This window comes from Lycorma delicatula, chromosome 2, assembly GCF_047948215.1.
Source record: "Lycorma delicatula isolate Av1 chromosome 2, ASM4794821v1, whole genome shotgun sequence".
In the NCBI taxonomy this organism is placed as follows: Eukaryota; Metazoa; Arthropoda; class Insecta; order Hemiptera; family Fulgoridae; genus Lycorma; species Lycorma delicatula.
This window is the reverse complement of record NC_134456.1, coordinates 149580967-149600727: the sequence shown is the minus strand read 5'-3', so window position 1 is coordinate 149600727 and position 19761 is coordinate 149580967. Positions and strand designations below refer to the sequence as shown.

Sequence of the window (19761 nt, the reverse complement as noted above, 5' to 3'; positions counted from 1 at the left end):
AAAAAAAAGTTAACGAAAAAAAGGAAATGACGTCGAATTCGTACCGATGTACCGATGTACCGATGTACCTTTATATTTATACCTTTATATTTCATTAATTAAACTTTTAATTTAATTAAACTTTTGGCTATAACTCTGGAACCAATGAAAATAAGTACAACTTATGATGAATCGTTGAAAAGCTCCCAATGAGGGCTTATTATTGCAGTTAAGAAAAAGTTCAAAATCCAATTTTTGGGGGATTTTGGGCTTTTTGGGACATTTTTGGTCAAGTCGATTGCAATCAAAAGGGGAGGTGCACAACTAGATGTTACAAATCCTAAATCTAAAATTTCAACATCCTACGGCTAATCATTTTTGAATTATACGAGATACACACGTATGTACAAACGTCACGACGAAACTAGTCAAAATGGATTCAGGGATGGTCAAAATAGATATTTCCGTTGAAATATTGCATTTTTGCGTTCACAATACTTCCTTGTATGTCGTACAAGAAACAAAAAAAAAAAAATCATATAAAATTTGCTTTTTTATTTAGATTTGGCTCCAATGTTGTGAGTAAACGACTACTTTCCAAGAAAAACAGATACAGTTCTAAAACCCATTTTTTTCATATTTTCTTATAAAATTAAATATAAAACCATTATGTTCAATAACTAATATTTTTTGTATTTTGTTATAGCATTATTTGAACTTTAGAGCAGAAATCTGGGCGAAATCTTTCGCTACCGTAACCGGAAAATAAAGCGTTTCCATATATTTCTTTATATGAGTGTTTTTGTTAATTTTTATTAGGGATTATACTTACGAATTACGGCAAAACTAATTAAAATACCCAGTATATTAAGTAAATGAAATAAAATTTTAAACAACTTTTATAGAACTGTTACTGAAATTTCAAACGGGAATTCTTTTCCACTTTACCGACTTTTCGAAGAAAAATATGGTATTACTTTCGGTCGCTCGAGGGGTTGGGGAGGGGGTGAAATTGTATTTTCTACATGTTTTAGGGTTTGAGGACTACAGAAATACCATCTCTTAAAATGTAATTTATTTATTTATATATATATATATATATATATATATATATATATATATATATATATATATATATATATAAATAAATAAATATATATATATATATAAATAGATTAATACATATATATATATATATATATATATAGAGAGAGAGAGAGAGAGAGAGAGAGAGAGAGAGAGAGAGAGGCATACGTATAAAACTTGAGATTCAAAAATCTTGAAAACTACTGGCTCAATTTCACTGAAATACAGATACGCTGTAGTGATGTATCTGAAGTTATGCATGTGAAATTCTGATGAAGATAAGATTAGTCGTTCTTGAGTTACGCTCAATTTAAGGTCGACAACAGACAACATAACCTCAATTTGAGTTTTTTCCGGTCGCATGGTCGGATTTCAGGGTGAAAATAATTTTATTTACGTATTGAGGTATGAGGATTACGAAAATACTGTTCATTTATATAATTTTTTGGATCGAAAATTTCCAAAACTACTAGATCAGTTACACTAAAATTTAGATACGTTGTATTAGTGTATCTGAAGTTGTGCATGTGAAAATTTCATGAAGATTGGTTGAGTTATTCTACAGTTACGCTCAATTAAGATCACAACAGACAGCATAACTTCAACTTGAGGTTATGTTGACTTTGAATCGGTGTATTTTTGACTGGAGGTTATGTAGTGATTCACAGTGGTGAGCGAGATTAAGCTTGATCCTTGTGTATAGGTTCTACTAGTTATTTTTAATTATTTCATCAAATCAACGTTATCATAATTTAATTTTCTTTTAAACACAATAATATATTTTAATATTAAATAATAAAAAAACATGAACGTTTATTAATTTTCTCATTCAATTTGTTTTGTATATTTCTTGCGTAAAGATTTATACAAAATAATTATACAAAAAATATATAAAATAAAATAACGAAAAGTCGGTCGTTTTGCACAGAACTGTTCAAGAAATTTTTTTCTTTTTCTGAAAAAACGTTTTTGTGATATTATCACCATGGAGATAGCTCTATCTCTAGTTTTATTTTCGATAAAGATTTTAAGGGAAAAGAATTAAAGAAAAAATGAAATAATTTCCGCACGAAATATATTTTAGGATTATTTTTCTAACCGATCTCCTTCTAAATAATAGACAGAATTATACATCCTGAGAATTAGAGGATTATAAGGTTTTTTTAGTACAAAATAAAGGAATAAATATTCTTGTATTTGAATATATAGTTTATTTTAATTATTTAAAAGTATAAATGGGTTTCTATTCTAGAATTACCCTGAAATGATATTTATTTAACAATTTTTTTAAATTAATATATTTTAACTTAAGTTTTTTAATTGAATGTTTTTGGGGTTTGGTTTTAGTATACGGAAGTGAGCAAACACTGTCATCAGAATCATCAACTTTTAAGAAGAGATTGGAGCTAGTAAGAGTTAAATTCTGTTTCTGACCCTTAACATAAAGGACAGGAAATGTTGCACCCTTAGGAATTGTAAGGTTCACCCCAAACTAGGGTCGGTCGAGGGCTAATGCACGTTTTTTAATCCCGTGTAACCTGTATTGGTAGTAGTCGGTCGTCTTGAGTAGGGTGGATGAAATGAGTTAGGGCACTGTCAGAAGGGAGGAGAATACTTGCAATTTTGAAAATTCTTTTAAGAAACTTTGTCTCTTCTTCTATCTTATTTTCTTGTACTGGCTGGGGACTTAATACAGCATCATTTTTCTCCCTGTTTTTTTTTTTTACTCTATTCGTTTCATTAAATTTATTACTTTCCGATACAAGAATTAATAAATTATTTCCTTTATCTCCTTTTTATTATTTACTGCAACTGTAAACGTCGAAAGTTTATTAATTGTAATCTACTTTTCGGTATATGATTGTAGTATTCTATTTCGTCCTTTAACTTTGTTTTCATCAGTTTACTAATTACCAAAAACCGCTTTAATTCTTATTATAAACGTGTTGCATTATTATTGTTGAGATAAAATTGCTTCAATAATTTAAAGACCTTCTTCCCTCATCTCTAACCAACAAACCCATACACACACACACAGAGAGAGAGAGAGAGAGAGAGAGAGATATTTACCAAAAAATATGATTTTATTGTTAAAACCAACATCGTACGAAGGATAACTAAAATTTAATAGACAAGCTCGCTAAAGAAAACAGACAATCAAATTAAAAAAACATGCCATAAAGGTAAATTTATTTTGCTAAAAAAATTTACATTTATTTTTCCACGTAGTCATCAATTACAACCTTTACACATTTCTCCCAACGTGAATCAGTTTTCTCATTCTGTTAATAAAGAATGCTGGCAGTCTTTCCTTGACCCATATTCTCATTGCTTCTTTCAGTTCATTACCCGTGGTGAAATGAATTTCCTTAATACCTATATTTAATTGTGGAAACAAGCTAAAATCACTGAGCGTAAAACCTGGTAAGTTTGATGGGTATGAAATAGGTAAAATTCAAACTTCACAAAATTTCTTCGGCTGTTGTATACGATTTGTGTTGCCGAGAATAATTGTGTTGCAGAATTATCGGCTCCATGTGTTGTCAAACACAATACACAAATCCCTTAAGGTGTTTGTTTTAACGTGTCTACGTATCGCACAAGATTTACAGTTAACCCGTCTTCCAGGTCATGTACATATTTTTGAGTCCCAGAAGGTTTTTAAGAGAATTTGTTTTTCAGTGGGTTGTGTTTTGATTTTTTGTATTGTGGGGAACCATAGTGGCGGTGTTCCAAGCTCTGCTATTTTTCTTCTGGTTCGTAATGATGCAACTAATTTCCATTTACCATCACACTATTAATAACGAAGTCATCTCCCTCGTTAAGGGAACATTTCAGAAGCTATTCACAACATTTCTTTCGTTGTTATTTGTTATTTTTTATGTGTTTTTTGGCACCCACCGCGAATAGATTTTTCGGTAGGCAAGTTGTGCTATAATGTATCCTACTCTCTCTTTGGATATGCCTATCTGGGTGACTTGCATTATTATCTGATTCAAGGTCATTATGAATCAATTCATTCACCCCTTCGCTAAAACCGGCTGACCACTGCGAGGTTTCGTCCTCAATGTTCACTTTGCCAGTTTCTGAATAAATCAATTTTATTTCCCACTTATTCACAGTTTTATTTTATACATTTTAAATATCATTAGTGTTCACTTTTTCCGTTGTTAAAATTTCTGTCATAGCATGTCGATTTAGACGCGTTGACTTGGTAAGCGTACTCCACTCCATAACAGGACCACTGACAAAAAATGAAAAGACATAGATTTCTGGAATGTTGGTAGTAGGTGAATTATAGAAAATGGCAGCACCTGTCGCTTTGTGCGATATTCTGTTCTCCCATTACGCTCCAGTGTGCATTACATTTCACCCGTCCCTTGTATTAGATTTATTGTTGACTTTAGGCAAGATTAATTATTTCTAAATGAAGATATCAGTAAATCTTGAAAACTAACTAATAATATGATTGTCATTTTTTATCACTTATAATTAATATAGATATACTAAACGGAATATTTCTTTAGATTTAAATTAATAGTAAGTCCTTCTTTTCATTTTAAAAGAAAAATTAAAATCTATTTCTAAAAAAAAAAAAAATAATTAATTTGTTGTGCTTGTTTTTTTACAAATTTGGTTGTACAGGTACACTTTATATCTATACATTTTACAATATTATACACATATTACAAAGGAAATTATAGCTAACCGAATAAAATGTTGCACGTTGGATTTTTTGTAAATATTTTTGTTTCTTATACCCCCCCCCTCAATAAACAAGAAAAACACAATTTTAGGATTAAAGATTTTCTGAAGGATGTATGTGTGTTAGTGTGTTATTTTTCTTAATATCTCCTAACTAGAAAGACTGATTTAGTATAATGATTTCTGTATACTGATATCATGTAATTTTGATCACAGTCTTTCTGATGGTGATCAATCTTATTCAAACCCACATACAAGGACGGAAGGAAACCCCCTTTTTGTTTTTTGACGTTGCTGAATTCAAAAAATTACATCCTTAGATGATTCCATTACATTGTCACTTTGGTTTTGAATTTAGCATTTTAATTCAGAGATAGGGTATAATTTTAATTCACAAACAAAACCCAACTTTTTGTTTTTTTCTTCGGCTACCGTTTTGTTTGATATCTTCAGACTGATTAAACCCTATTTTTATGAAATTTTGTACGATGAATTATGAATTTTGGTGATTGAGGTCATTAAATTTTGACAATTGGTCACGGAGTTGGGAGATACGGTTCACTACCATAGATTCTATAATTAAACGTTTTACTCGAAGAGTAGAATAATTTATTTACTTAATTCTCAATAATAACTTAAACATCAGTAACAGTTATTGACAGATGATAATGAGTGTTTTTAGCATGAGTAAATCCCCATAATCGGCCGGATTTTGAACTGGGAATCTCCGGATAAAAAGTAGAAACGGAGATCGAAAAAATATAGAATTAATTATATACTTGACGAGACGTCACGAGAGGGAAAACTTTTATAAACTAGGCTTAGAAACGTACATTTTCCCTCAGAAATCAATAATTAATTAACATTTTAATTTTTTTTAGTTTTGCATATTTTAAGTGACATTGATAATAATTTGTTAAGTTAACGCTATGAAATCTAATAAATTATAACTGCGGGAAAAATTTCAAAAACAGGTTGAAGCTTATTTTGGTGCCGTTCTGAGAACTCAACTTCTTTTTTATTAGGTGATCTGTTTAAACCTCTTATTATACTAGTTTCGCTGCATCTTTTCAAATAAATCTAAAACTTTGTAACTCTTTTCATAATACGGTAAATACTAGGTCTCACGTCATTCTCCAATCACCTCTTTTTAGTTAACTTTGCGTAATTTTTCTTTTCTGTTTGTCTGCCCATAAAAAAACTAAAGAAATTTAAAAAATACTCTTTTTAGACTCAATTTTAATCTTTCTTGATTTACTTTCGTGTGGATGTCCAAAAATTTCAATAAAAACGAGTATGCTGTATTTACTTCTAATTTTTTACTAATATATATTAAAAGAAAAATGCATGTTCGTTTTGATAAGCTGAATGAGAAAATGTATAAAGTAATGAAAGAGGTGTAAATTCTCTAAAATTGGTATTTGCAAATAAAAATAAAATTAAATATTTAGTGCCAGAACATCCAATGTACAAAAATTTCCTGTTCTTCTTCCCCCTCCTTCTCCTCGGTTTGGACATGATTAGCCTCTTCCGACGCCCATCAACATCTCGGTCTGCCAACATCTCTTCTTTCATCCGGCTTATAATACAAGCACGCAATGGCAACCTATGTTGAGTCATTTGTAGCAGGTGACTCATCCATCTTTCCCGATATTTTCTCATGAAAATGATTACTCGGTGTATTGACCAATGAGCAGCAGTCCGCAACAGTAACTGGTACTAGATATTATTATGTGAACATGGCATTTCCTCTCAGGGCATTTCCTACAGGGCATTTCCTCTCCATACAACTTAAAAATAAATAATTTCGTTTTAATAAATTTCTTCATTGCTGATTCTATTGTGAAGCACAAAAATTTGTGATTTTTAATAACTGATTTTGCTTCTGTATATTTTTGAATATAGAAATGATTCATATTTCAGTTAAAATTATAATATATCGTTTTTCCGCCACGTTTCAGACTGATGTTATAGGTTTCCTCAAAATTAAATTTATTACAAATTTTGTTGCAGTATTTTATTAGTTTACTGGCAACGCAAAACCTAAAAAAAAGTGTTTTGCGACACCCATTTTTGTTGTACAATAATTATCTCAAAAATTACTACAGATACCCTTCAGATACCGCCCTTTTTTCAATATTTTTTTTTTCAACTCAAACCGTAAAATATAATCCTTAATTAAAGCTCTAAGAATTTCTTTACGGCTTAATTTTACTCTTGAAGCAGAAATTAGGGCGAAATTTTTCGCAATTTATAATTCAAAAACAAAGTGTTTCCTACCCTACACTTATATGAATGTTTTTCTTTATTTTCAATAGTAGTAGAATACATCCTTTCTATTCTTTCCCTTTCTTTGTGAGCGTAAGACAACCTGCACGTATATATACTGAGTGATTCACGACGAATGTAACAAACTTTCAGGGCATGTTCTACTGGAGAAAATAAACAAGAAAGTTCATAAAAACATAGGTTAAGAAACTCTTTGGTAGGGAGTGACGGTTAGCAAACTATCTCACCCTTCGTTAAAATTAAGCGACACTGTAATTCTTAGGACCCAAATTAAGACGGAAATTTATCTTTATATGAGTTTTAGCTTTATATTAGTTTTACATGAAATCTGACCTGAAAAATTTAGCTTATTAGAATTTGTTTTTATTAGAATTTAGCTTTATATTTGTTTTATATGAAAGCTAATCTGAAAAATTAGAAAAAGGAAGTCTCAAAACTGTATTTTTAATAGTTTTCGAGAAATCGCAGGTAAAAGACAAACGGTTGGAATCGAAAACAATATTTTATTTTTGGAAAAATATAAACTTGTTACACGTTTTATTCAGAATAAAAGTTTGTTTTTGAGTAAATGTTTGAGTAAATTTGATTCTGATTCTGAGTATGAATAAGGTCCATAGAAACTTAATACAAAGATAAGAATTTCAAGGTTTATTAAAAACGAAACATAAAAATTTGGCAGATTTTAACAAAATATATTTTTTTCAATATTAAAAACATAATAATTAACTGTTTTAGAAAAATAAAAGCACAACAAATAAAACCAATTAACATCAAACAAATGGCCAAAAATGTCCTCCGCCGCGGTGGTTACAACACTTGCCTGATGAATAATGTTTTTGGTAGCTTTCCATATTTTAATAGTGTTACTGTGAGTACAGTGAGAAAATTATTATTATTTTTACTTCCTTCCTACGAAGTAAAGGAAGTGTTGTGATGGCGAAAAATTTCGGTCTTCAGATTTAAACGGAAATATTTTGCGGGACGTCTATTCGTACGTATGTATCTCGCATAACTTAAAAACGATTAGCCGTAGGTTTCAGAAATTTTGGATTTAGGACTGCTGTAACATCTAGTTGTGCACTTCCCTTTTTGATTGCAGTCGACTGAAACAAAAGTGCCTAACAAAGCCCAAAATCAAAAAATTTGGATTTTGGTATTTTTCTTAACTGCAGTAATAAGCCCTCATTGAGTGCTTTTCAACGATGTATCATAAGTGGTACCTATTTTCACTGGTTTCAGAGTTATAGCCAAATGAAATTTTAATTAATGAAATATTTGGATCTTAGAAGGGAAAAGCATATCGGTTCGAATCAGATTTCATCTCCTTCCTTTTAATTTTTTTTTAGTGTAAATTTATTGATTTATTAATAATTAATAAAAATCTCTAATTGAAAAAAAAAAATTTCAATAAATAATAATTGAATAATAATTTTAAAAAAATTTGAAAAAATATCAGAAGTTATCAGTGAAATAAAATTTTATGTACTTTTCATTAAAAAAAAAAAATGTGTATATGTAATTTAGTAGGCGTGAAGGAAGTCATATGGCGCTCACATCAGAATTTTTTAATTTAGATAAAAATTTTATTTAATTTGTTTGAAATGTAATAACAACCTACAATTATTATCTTTTTTAAAAAATTAATTTATATAATAAGAATAAGGAACTATTATTTTCAACAAACGTTTGTTTGAGTAAAATATATAACAAAATAAAATAGATAATTTATCTTGTACTTTTGATGCTTTTAAATTTTTTTAAATATTCACTTATAATAATACACTCTAAAGAAGATTAATAATAAATAATTACATAATAAGTTTTTTTTTAAGTGGTAGAGGTATATATTTTTTCTCGAATACTGAAATAGAATGATTTATTTAGCAGTTACTTTAGTCTACTGTTTTCTTATTATAATAAAAAATATATTTTTTAAATGTGATTATGAATTTTGAATAATTTAAATTTTTTTTAAATATTTGTAGTCATATCAACAATTAAAATGTTTATCAGTGTACATTAGTAAAACTATAAATATAAATGTGTAGTCTTCAACAAACTCAGACTGACCATTCCTGAGACTTATGGTTAAATATCAACCCAACCACCAAAGAACACCGGTACCCACTCTGTAGTATTCAAATCTGAATAAAATGAATTAACTTAATTAGGATTTTAACCTGAGAACCCTTGACTTCAAAATCCCCTGATTTAAATTAAATCTGTTCAAATTTTAATATTTCATTATTAATTTTTTAATAAATTTTTTGTTTTTGTTGAGGATTTAAATTAGGTCACTACAATTTTATGTTTTCTAGACTATCATTTTTTCACTAATACGATGAGCGCAATTAGATTTTTGTTTTTATTGTATTTATATTTTTTAAATATTACTGAAAGCATTATTTTGGTTTCTATTTCTCATTCTTATGTAAAATATTTTACAGCTTTGCTCGCCACTTATATATTCTACTTTATACAAAGACATCTGTTTCATTTTAAATAAAAATAAAATTTTTTTAATTAATTTTAATTTTTTAGTTTTTACTTTCCTGGCATATTGTTGTAGAATAAAGTATATTTATTCTACAACTCTCTCTTTATATAAGAGAGAGAATGTCAAATTTACCTTTATGAGGTTTTTGCACCCCCTCTACCCAAAAAACACAATTTTACCATTGGAAAATTCCAGAAGAATGTATATATGTGCATATGTTGGTTTATTTTCCTGTTATATCTCCAGACTGAATGGGTAGATTTTAGCTAAATTCAGATAGATTTTAGCATAACAATTTCTGGAGATGGGAAGTATTATGTCTTATATCATTATATTGTCTTAAGTCTTATGTCATTTAAATTTGGTTATAATTAACCAGCAGGTTAGGGATATTTGCCCCTCATGGATCCATATCACAAAATTTTACTCAAAGGATAGCTAATTTTTTCTACATAATTTAATACCCCTTACTTAGGTAGTTAACAATATTTTATGATGTATTTGATATTATTTAAACCCCTACAAAGAGATGGAAACAAAAAACACTTTTTCTTTTTGACACTTCTGGACTCGAATCATATTCTTGAACCAATTAGATACTTCCTTATGTTAGTATATCAGTTTTGTTATGTGTTTGAGTAATTATTTTATTCAGGGGTAAGGGATAATAATAAGCCTGATTTTTTCATTTTTTTCATTAGATGTTGTTTTGATCAATATATTCAAGCTGGATTAAGTGGATGAAATTTAATTTTATTTCCAACTGGTCAAGGGAGTGAAAATACTGTCACCATGAGTTCCATATCTGAAAATTTTACTTGAGTAAAATAAATTTTTACATTATTCTTTACTTGAATACACTTACATATTTTAATAGTCCTCTTCTAAATAGTAGTTGGTCAGGGGTTGAGTCCTCGTAACTGGTTGGCGCAAATAAAATTTTTTAACAGCTTTTTATTCTCAGTCTTAAAAGCAATTCCATAGTTGGTTAATTTTTTTTAATTTTATATAAATTAAAAGAAAATTAATGTGGTTTAAAGAAATGTAAATTTTTTCTTTTAATGTTGCATCTTATTCATATACCTTTTAACTAATAGGAATTGTATCACAAATCAGTTGTTTGACAGCTGACTTTTAAAATCAAAGGTTCTGAGGTTCAAATCCTAGTAAATGTTAGTTGCTTTTCTATAAACTTGAATTTTAGACAGCGGATACCAGTATACTTTGGTGGTTGGGGTTCAATTAACCACACATTTCAGGAGTAGTCAGCCTGAGTCTTTACAAGACTACAACTCATTTGCATATCATATATATCACCCTCATCTCATTCAGCCATGGGGTGGTTGCTTATTATTCAATAGTTGAACAGATTGTAACATATATATTAGGAAAAAAAATGTATATCTTTTATATGAATTTATTTTATCATTCACTACATGTATTTCATTTAACTCAATGTATCTCCTTTGTAGTTTAATCATAGTAGAGGAAATCTCTTTTTTCTTATTACTGATGGATCGATTTAATCCTATTTAAGTAAATTATAATAAAAGTTCGAGGCATGTTTTTAAAGTACCGTTTTGAAATTAAAAAAACATGTACACCTTTAACAATTTTATTTTTATGTGAAAGCTTGTACTTTAATCTACTTTTCTATATAATTGCCACCAATATTAAGGCACTTGTCATATGTGCAACCAGCTTTTGAACACTTCGTCATAGAAGTCTGCCACCTGACTTAATAACCACTGCAACATGGCTTTGACACCATCATCATTGATGGTCACAATTTCATAGACAACACTTCTTGAAACTTGAGGAAACTCTTCAGATAGCGAAGAAATTGTAAAGCGTCTGTTCTCTCTCTTTTTCATCAACATTTTGCACCAAAACTTTACTAATGACAGAAGGTCATCCATTCCGTTTCTCATCACGAACATTCTGGCGGCCGTCTTTAAAAGCTCTAACCCATTTTCATACCATTCCATTGCTCATAATGTTTTCTCCATACACTTCACTGATCTGATGAATTTCAGCCGCTTTCACACTTTAGCACTAAGAAAACGAATCACACCACATATTTCACAGTTGGCGGGATTCTCGATCAGCGGAGGCATTTTAAATACTAACAAACAAACGTAAACACAATCGAATATTTTCAAAATGGCATCTGTGGCTTGCCAACAGATGCGGATACACAGTGCACATGTGTGGAATACCGACCACAGCGTAACAGCGGCGAAATTTCAAAATGGTACTTACTTTAAAAAAATGTCTCGTATAATATTCTGCTATTAGAATGGAGTTTGTTTAACTATTTATTAATAATATCTTTGAGCACAATAATTTTACAAAGATGATTAGTTTTCTGAACATTATTATAGAATACATGTATCAATAAGTTTTTATTGTTCTACAGAAATTTATAAATATTAATATAAAAATCTTACAACTTAGATTTGTTGAATAAAATATTATTTTCATAATTTTGTTTCAGCAATAAATTCAATGAGAAACAATATGGATCCTAACAATTGTGTTCTAGTTGATGATCCAAAAGCAGTAGCGCAAGATGATAGCACACATGACTCAACAGCTGCATCACAAACACCTACCGAAGGTAATAATTCAAAGTATTCATTTATTTATTTATTATATATTTAATTTTTTAGACATTACTTAATTTTTAGGCTTTTATTAAGCTGCTGTATTCGAAATGTTGGCAAAGTGTTCTCCAAAACATCTGGGAAGTCTCATCTCAGATTTGTAGATATCTACAACCCATATTTATTTGAAAATGTAATTAAGAATTCTCCAACAAGTAAAATAATATGTACAATATAAACTAATCCTTTAAATAATCTAAAAGTTTAAATTGTTTAATCCTTACAGAAGATTTTTTTATCAAAAATGCCATTCAAGTTTTGTGCAATATAAAACATTTAATTTGTGGTTGGAAATTTTTTTGTTGTATAAGGAGAGAAAAAACTTTTTATAATGGGTGAGGTATAAACAGCTGATTATTTAGAATTACAGCTGATAGCCATACTGTTGCTGAGCATTAATATTATTGTAATTCCCAGAGAGTGCATTGTTTGGAATTATTCATCTTGGAATTTTGATCTGTACCTGAAAGTGTATTTGCTGTAGATTTTCTTGTTAAAATCAACTTCTTTACAGTTACTCAACAGAACTTTCAGAGACATTTTAATATGTAAAATGTGATGTAACTCTGATATGTGACATCTGTAACTCTTTATTATTATGGGTTAAAAAAATGGCATGAAGAGAATTCAGTGCAAGATTCAAAACCACCTGGTCATTGTTTACATCAATATATAAACCTGAAAATATAAATCATGTTTGGTATGTCTTCCTGAAGTCTTAATTATATTCTGTATGATAAATTGAAGCTTCATTCTTATAAAACTCAGGTTGTTCACTAGTTAGAGAAAGAAATAGAGGTAAAGCAACAAGTGTTATCTTTTGCAAAGAGCTTTTAGCTTTCATGAATAGAAATCCCAATGTAGTTAACTATCTTGTAATGTCTGATGAAGACCATTTTAATCTGAACTACTTTGTAAATAAACAGAAGTGTCACATTAGGCAAAGAAAATTCTCAGGAAGCACACCAAAAACCACTACAGATCAACAAGTAACTGTGTATTGTGCAGTAACTTCACACCAGATTACTGATCCTTTTTTATTAAAACAGAGGATGGTGTTCCTGTAACTATCAATAATAAACACCACTAACTAATGCTGGGGAATTCTTTATTGAATCAATTTCATGATGATATTTTGTAGGATGAAAGGCGTAGGCTTTGATTAAAAGAAGGTCTGAGATTTTTACATAAATAGAAAATCATTAATAAGTAATAAAAGCACATGTAACAAGACTGTTCCACCCTACATTTAGATCTACTGTAGAAACCTGCCACCTAAAATTTCATTTTACCACCTTTTTAGATTGATAAACTACAATTAATCAGTAGTAAATAACTGATAGTTATAGTATAAGTACAATCAATAGTGTCATAACTAATAGTAATGAAAAGGTGAGAAATTTGTGGGAAAATAATTTTTCATATTAAACAGTTCATGAACTGTCAAGTAATCTTAAAAATATTTTATAAATTATCTGTAATGGTAAGTTGTATTTTTACTGTATACAAAGTTTTTAATTATTTTTTTCTAATCAATGTATGAAGCAGTTTAAGCTTTAGCTTTAAACAAGCCTTAGATTGTGCATTATCAACTGTTATGCAAAGCCAATATAGACTGGAAAAGTTCATTAGACCTAAAGTTATTGGGTACATATTCCATCTTTTTACCATTCAATATATACACTTCAAGATAATCATTAAGAAACCAATCAAAAAAAATAATATATAAAAAATATTTACAGTAACATAATTTTGTAACATTTATCCTCTTATAATTTAAACTACAACTTAAACAAGAGGCCTGACATTAATTTATTTATTTTTATTTTTTTTGTAGAATCTCCATTAACAAGTACAGCAGTACATTACAGTGGTCCAAGTCCTAGTCAACCTGCAAGTTCGGCCGATACCCAGCAATGGCAAAGTTCTGTTGAAATTAGAGACTTCAGAATACCGCATTCAGCAACAATACCACCTGCACATTTCTGGAATTCAGAATTTCGAAACAAACAGCCAGCTTTCATTAGGTAAGAAATTGTTAACAAATGTTTTTGTTTTTAAGTCATGAGTACCTAAGAGATAGAATTTTAGGTTAACTATTAAAAACTAGGATTAGAACACAAATCTTGGCCATGAAGTATTTGATTTATTTTTATTTACCCTAAGTAAAAGAAATTCAAAAGATTTCTGGTATTTTTTTATTAAGCTGAGTGTGAATAGAGGTTATGCTATTTTATTATTATTTTTTTTATAAAATGTAATTTTATAAACAGGAGTACATGATTCATATTTATAGGTGCAAAAAATGATCTGACAGCCCATTTTTATATTTTGACTTTTTAAGGAAGCCACAACTCACCTCAAAAAGGTGATGAATAATTATAAGCAGATGGGAATATACATAAGCATAAAAAATATTTATTGATTAGCATTTTAATAAGGTACTTCAAAGCTAAACAATATGATTTGATTTTATTGTAAAAATCAATTTGATGACTCCAAGAGAATTTGTCATATAATAAAACCCCCAGAAATTTTGCTTTATGGACAACAGAAATACAGTTGTTATTAGAAATGGGAATTCCATCCATGTGATTATCAATGCATCACTTGTAAACTTCTTAGGATAACAATTGATCATAACCATTTTTGTAATAAATATATTTATTTCATTTACAAAAAAATAAGCTCAGACATCAGATATCTTTCCTGTTTGATTAATATATATGCTTGGCAGAAATAACTTATAAGAAAATCATAACATATGTTGATAATCTTTCATGTGCAGTATCAGTACTGTTTTTGTGGTCGTTATCTAAACAAAACTTAGAAAAGGTTTTTAGTTCATAAAAGAAAGTCATTAGATGCAAGGGAAATAAAAAGATATATAACACAAATTATCACAATAGGATATCTATGATATAACATGTAGGCAACTTTTTAATAATCTTGAATTTTTCTAGTTTGAAGCAATTGTCAGTTATTGTTGACAAACTGATATTAAAAGAAATTAAAAAATGAATAATTACATCATAAGAAATGAAGCAGTAATAAGTTTCTGAAATTCCATAGAACTATATTAATAATTTATATTAATAACTATATTAATAATTTATATTATTTGGCAATGTCAATAGCCAAGAATGGACTAGTTTAGTAATTTTCTAATATTTCTCATATTAATAGGTAAAGAATTATACATTTTAAGAGCCAAATATAAGTACAATATTTGAAAACATATGACCTAGGCCTAGGGAGTACAACAAAACCAGCATTTCTCAAATTTTCAGTGACAAAAATACAGGTGTTTTCACTGTGCCCATTCCTAAAGTAAAAAAAAAAAACACCTTTTGACGACACCTTACAAATAAACATGTACCAAACGGGACATATTTAAATAACAGAAATGATTCATGTATGACATCTATTCTGAACAAGAACCTTCTAAATCACATGTTTCTGTTTTATAACTAACTAGTGGCTGAATGAAACTGTAGTAAACTTCATCTCACCGTATAATAGGCCATTCATATTCATGTCTGAACCAATGCAAAATATAGCATCATCAATATTTTTACTTGGCAGAAATAATAGAGCTTGCAGTGTTCAGATCCAGCTCTTCTTTCATCTTTATTTCATGATTCTTTCAAGAAAGCCTAGAATTTAACATCAGAACCAGTTATCTCCCGGAATTCACTATTTTCAGAAATTTTCAGAATTCAATAAATCTATTTCAGTACTACTCCTAATCACAGGCAATGTGACGGATGTATTGGAAATACACCATCCACAAATGCAATTACACTACTTCTAAAATCATTTATTTAAATGAGAAACAGAATTGTTCCAAGCTCCAAACCTTGTGGAACCCAATGCTTAACTGCTCCTAAATTACTGTACATTATTAACCCTTATTCTTTGGTTTCACTTCCCAAACATGACCAAACCAACTGCTATTTATTTCATTTAGCCAAAGGTTCTTTAACAAAACTCAATGGTCAACTACATCAAAAGCATGTCACATGTCAAGGAACAAGTTGGCAACCTGACAACCAACATTTTTTGAGTTAAATATTAAATATAAAATTTAACAGAGCATGTTCTGTATTTTTTTCTTCCATAAAACCAAACTGGTTTTGACCAAAGAATTTTTTGTTTAAAAAATTCTAGAATCTAACTTCAATTATTTTTTTTTTAATATTTCAAAGAAACCTGGTAACAAGGTCTCAGTTACAATTTCCAACCTTCAAATTATTGCCCCCCTTAAAAATCTGCAAAACCACAGCCAATTTTAATTTCTCTGGAAACCTTCCTAATTTCATTCTCGTATTAAAAGTTTGTATTAGTTTGTATTGTTTTCATGTTTAATGTAACTTGTTTATTATCACTCTGTTATGTAAGTTTCCTTCTCTGTTTGTCTTTTTCTTACTTATAATGTTTACTGTATATGTATACTAAATGGAATACCTTCTATTTACTGTGTAATGTATCTATAACTTAATTAAAACTGTGTACTTGTATGGTATATATGCAGTAACACATACATGAACACACAAATGAATGTACATGTGTATGTGTGTGTGTATATACATATATATTTTATATTATACTATACTGAAGAGGTTCCTGTAACTCTATTAAGGACAAATTCAATAACATAACCAAAGTCTCGAGATGGTTATTAGTGACTAACTGAGCAAGTGAGCGAGTAACATCAGAACAGTGACTAAATCAAATTTTACCCTGTCATTTGAAAGCAAATAATGAATCTAATTTCCATGTAAAGTTTAAACACAGTTTAAAGTTTTACAGTTATTTGAAGTGTTTTAAGTAAAACAAAATTTATACATTCTTTAAACTGATTTGATTATGTAATTTTTATTTATTATATTCAAAGATCAGAGATCAAATTTTATCAAGATCAGAGATCAAATCAGAGGTTTTTTTTAAAAAAAAAGATATACTTTGATTTTACTCTGCAAAATAATTTTTGAAGTTTAAGAAAATATTTCTGATTAAATTAATAAACACTACATTACCTCTCTTCAGGATTTTCGCAAAGAAACAGAAAGAATTTTAGAACATATTCTACAAGTGAAAATAAAGAAAAACATTCATAAAAACATGAATCCTTAAACGCTTGCAGAAAAAATTGCCTGCCTGAATATTTGCTCCAAGGGAAAAATGAAGTCATTCTGAAATTGTTGGAACTTAAATTTAGGGATAAATTTGATGGTTTAGTATGGTTTCTGACCTGATAAATTGAGTAAAATAGTAAAAATGTAATAAAACAGATCCTAGAATTGAATCTCAAGATAATGTTTGAGAAAATTATTGTAAAACACAAAAAATTAACATTACCTAACACAATCTTTTAGATTTAACATACAATAACTTTGTTAAATTGCCAGTTAACAAATAACATGTTGGAATAAGATTTATTGAGAATTTAATTTTTAAAAGATGTTTTTTATTTTGAAAAAGTATAATAAATAACTCAGCTGTCCATGAAGAAGAATTTAATAAATTTGACTTTTATTAAGAACAAAGCAGATCTAAAAATGACAGAAAAAATATTGTCTTGTAATTTTAGATCATTTCAGTATTGGAAAAATCTAAAAACAAAATCAATTATTAAAAATAAATAAAAAGATATAAAAAACTAACTATTAAAATAATTTTTCAAATTGTATTACTCCACTGTTAATGCAATATTGCACTCAATTTAAAATTCTTTGCTCTCCATTTTAATGTTCAGAATTATTTTGCATAATTTCAATAGTACTGAAATTTCTTGCCACTAAAATGAAGTATTCTAGACCCATACTTATACAAACTTTTTTCTTTAATTTCATTTGTAGAACATATCCTGAAATTCTTTCCAGTTCTTTGTGAGATACTCTTTATTAGTAATCTAATTCCAATACTTACCAAGTCAATTTTTGTAAATTTGTGAAAAAACTTCAAGCAATTGTCACTTTTTATTTTTAAGCTTTACTGTTGATGTTTCCTGTTGAAAAAGTAAAGAAAAATGTATTACTTCTTTTTATAAAAACTATATAATCATGGTCTGTTAGAAAAAAGATTATTTAAAAAAAAAATAAATGAATTTAGTCAGTTTTGGAACAGAATAAACTGGATTTAGAAAGTTTTAATTCTTTAAAGTATAATGAACAATATAAAAGAGTGTTCAGTTGATATAACATATATTTTTTAATGTAATAATAATAATAATCTGCTACAATTAGGTATTTATACAAAATTCACTCATTAAATTTTAAAGAAATCACTATCAGTAAAACTTTAAAAAATTCTCCTTCAACAAGCCGATCTCTGTGGCAGACCGGTAGCATCTCTGCTTTTCATCCAAGGTACCTCCCATTCAGGCATGACATTTTTCATATGCTACAAAAATTTCATTTTCATCATATTCCCACATACAAGCTTCTATGTAAGCTTCTGTGATGCATTAATTCATCAAACAAAAAATTGCATTATAAATATTAAGTAAACATCTTTCATAAGAATATAATTTTCTTCATAATCTTTTAGTGTTAAAAATTTTGATTATTCATTATGTCAACATAATACTGCAGATGTTCTATGCTCAAATCTCTCCATTTAAGTCCAACGTGTTTTACCAGTAAATAATTAACATCTTCAATTTTCAGAGGGATTTAACGCTATAATATTATCTTTTCTTGCTGGAAACATATTTTGTAAAGAATTTCTTTACTTATATATAATTCTTGCTGCTCCAAAGTCAGGTAAATTAGGAACCTCTCCACTAACAAAACCTAACTTTCCATTCTCATTTTTTGTTATTATTCTGTAAATTTAAAGTGACAGCTTGGATGTCATTTATGTAGCCTCACAGACCGATTTTCAGTTCTAAGAAGTCAAAGTTTATACCCAGACTTAAAACTGTGCTGAATTTAGAAAAAAATTATTAAAATAAATACATGAATGTGAAATATTATTTTCTACTTGTCTTGTCTTTCAGTATTTCCAAACACTGTCCGGGAGATCAAAGAAGAACCAGGCACTGAGAAAAGTACTTTATCCACTTTATTTGTAAAAGAGAATCATGCAATAATCATCTAATAATATACTAATCATAATACAGAACTTGTTCTGCACTCCAAAGTAATCGGCAAGTAGACAAATGACAGAAACAGCTAGAAAATGTGTTGTATACAAACAATAAAACACACATGCCAAGATTTCACTTGACCCCTTATGATCTTCTATGTAATAATAATTGCTATATTGGAGTTAGAGAGTTTTGGTTAAGGAGTGCATTTGAGTGAATACCAATGGCAAGTTTTGGAACAGTTTTTTCATTAAATGGATTTTTAAAGTTTTGGATTTAGAAACTTTTCCTGCTTTACTGAATAATTAAGGATTTAATCAGTTTTGGAAATACTTTTTTCACATAAATGTAGATCTTGGGCTGAATAATGTGAATACATAAATGAAGAAACTGAAAATTCTGGATCTAGAAAGTTTTGGATTTGGACAAATCGCATTTCACATCCC

At 28.7% G+C, this 19761-nt stretch overlaps 1 protein-coding gene across 1 annotated transcript in view; it reads left to right on the top strand.

Annotated features, from left to right (window-relative positions):
- Nucleotides 1-19761, top strand: part of Ten-a (Teneurin-a transmembrane protein) — a 332260-nt gene that overhangs the window by 112422 nt on the left and 200077 nt on the right. Inside the window, exons 2-3 of the mRNA XM_075357656.1 lie at nucleotides 12054-12176; nucleotides 14060-14249. Of these exons, the coding sequence (XP_075213771.1) occupies nucleotides 12054-12176; nucleotides 14060-14249 (313 nt within the window). The remainder of the gene's footprint in view (nucleotides 1-12053; nucleotides 12177-14059; nucleotides 14250-19761) is intronic.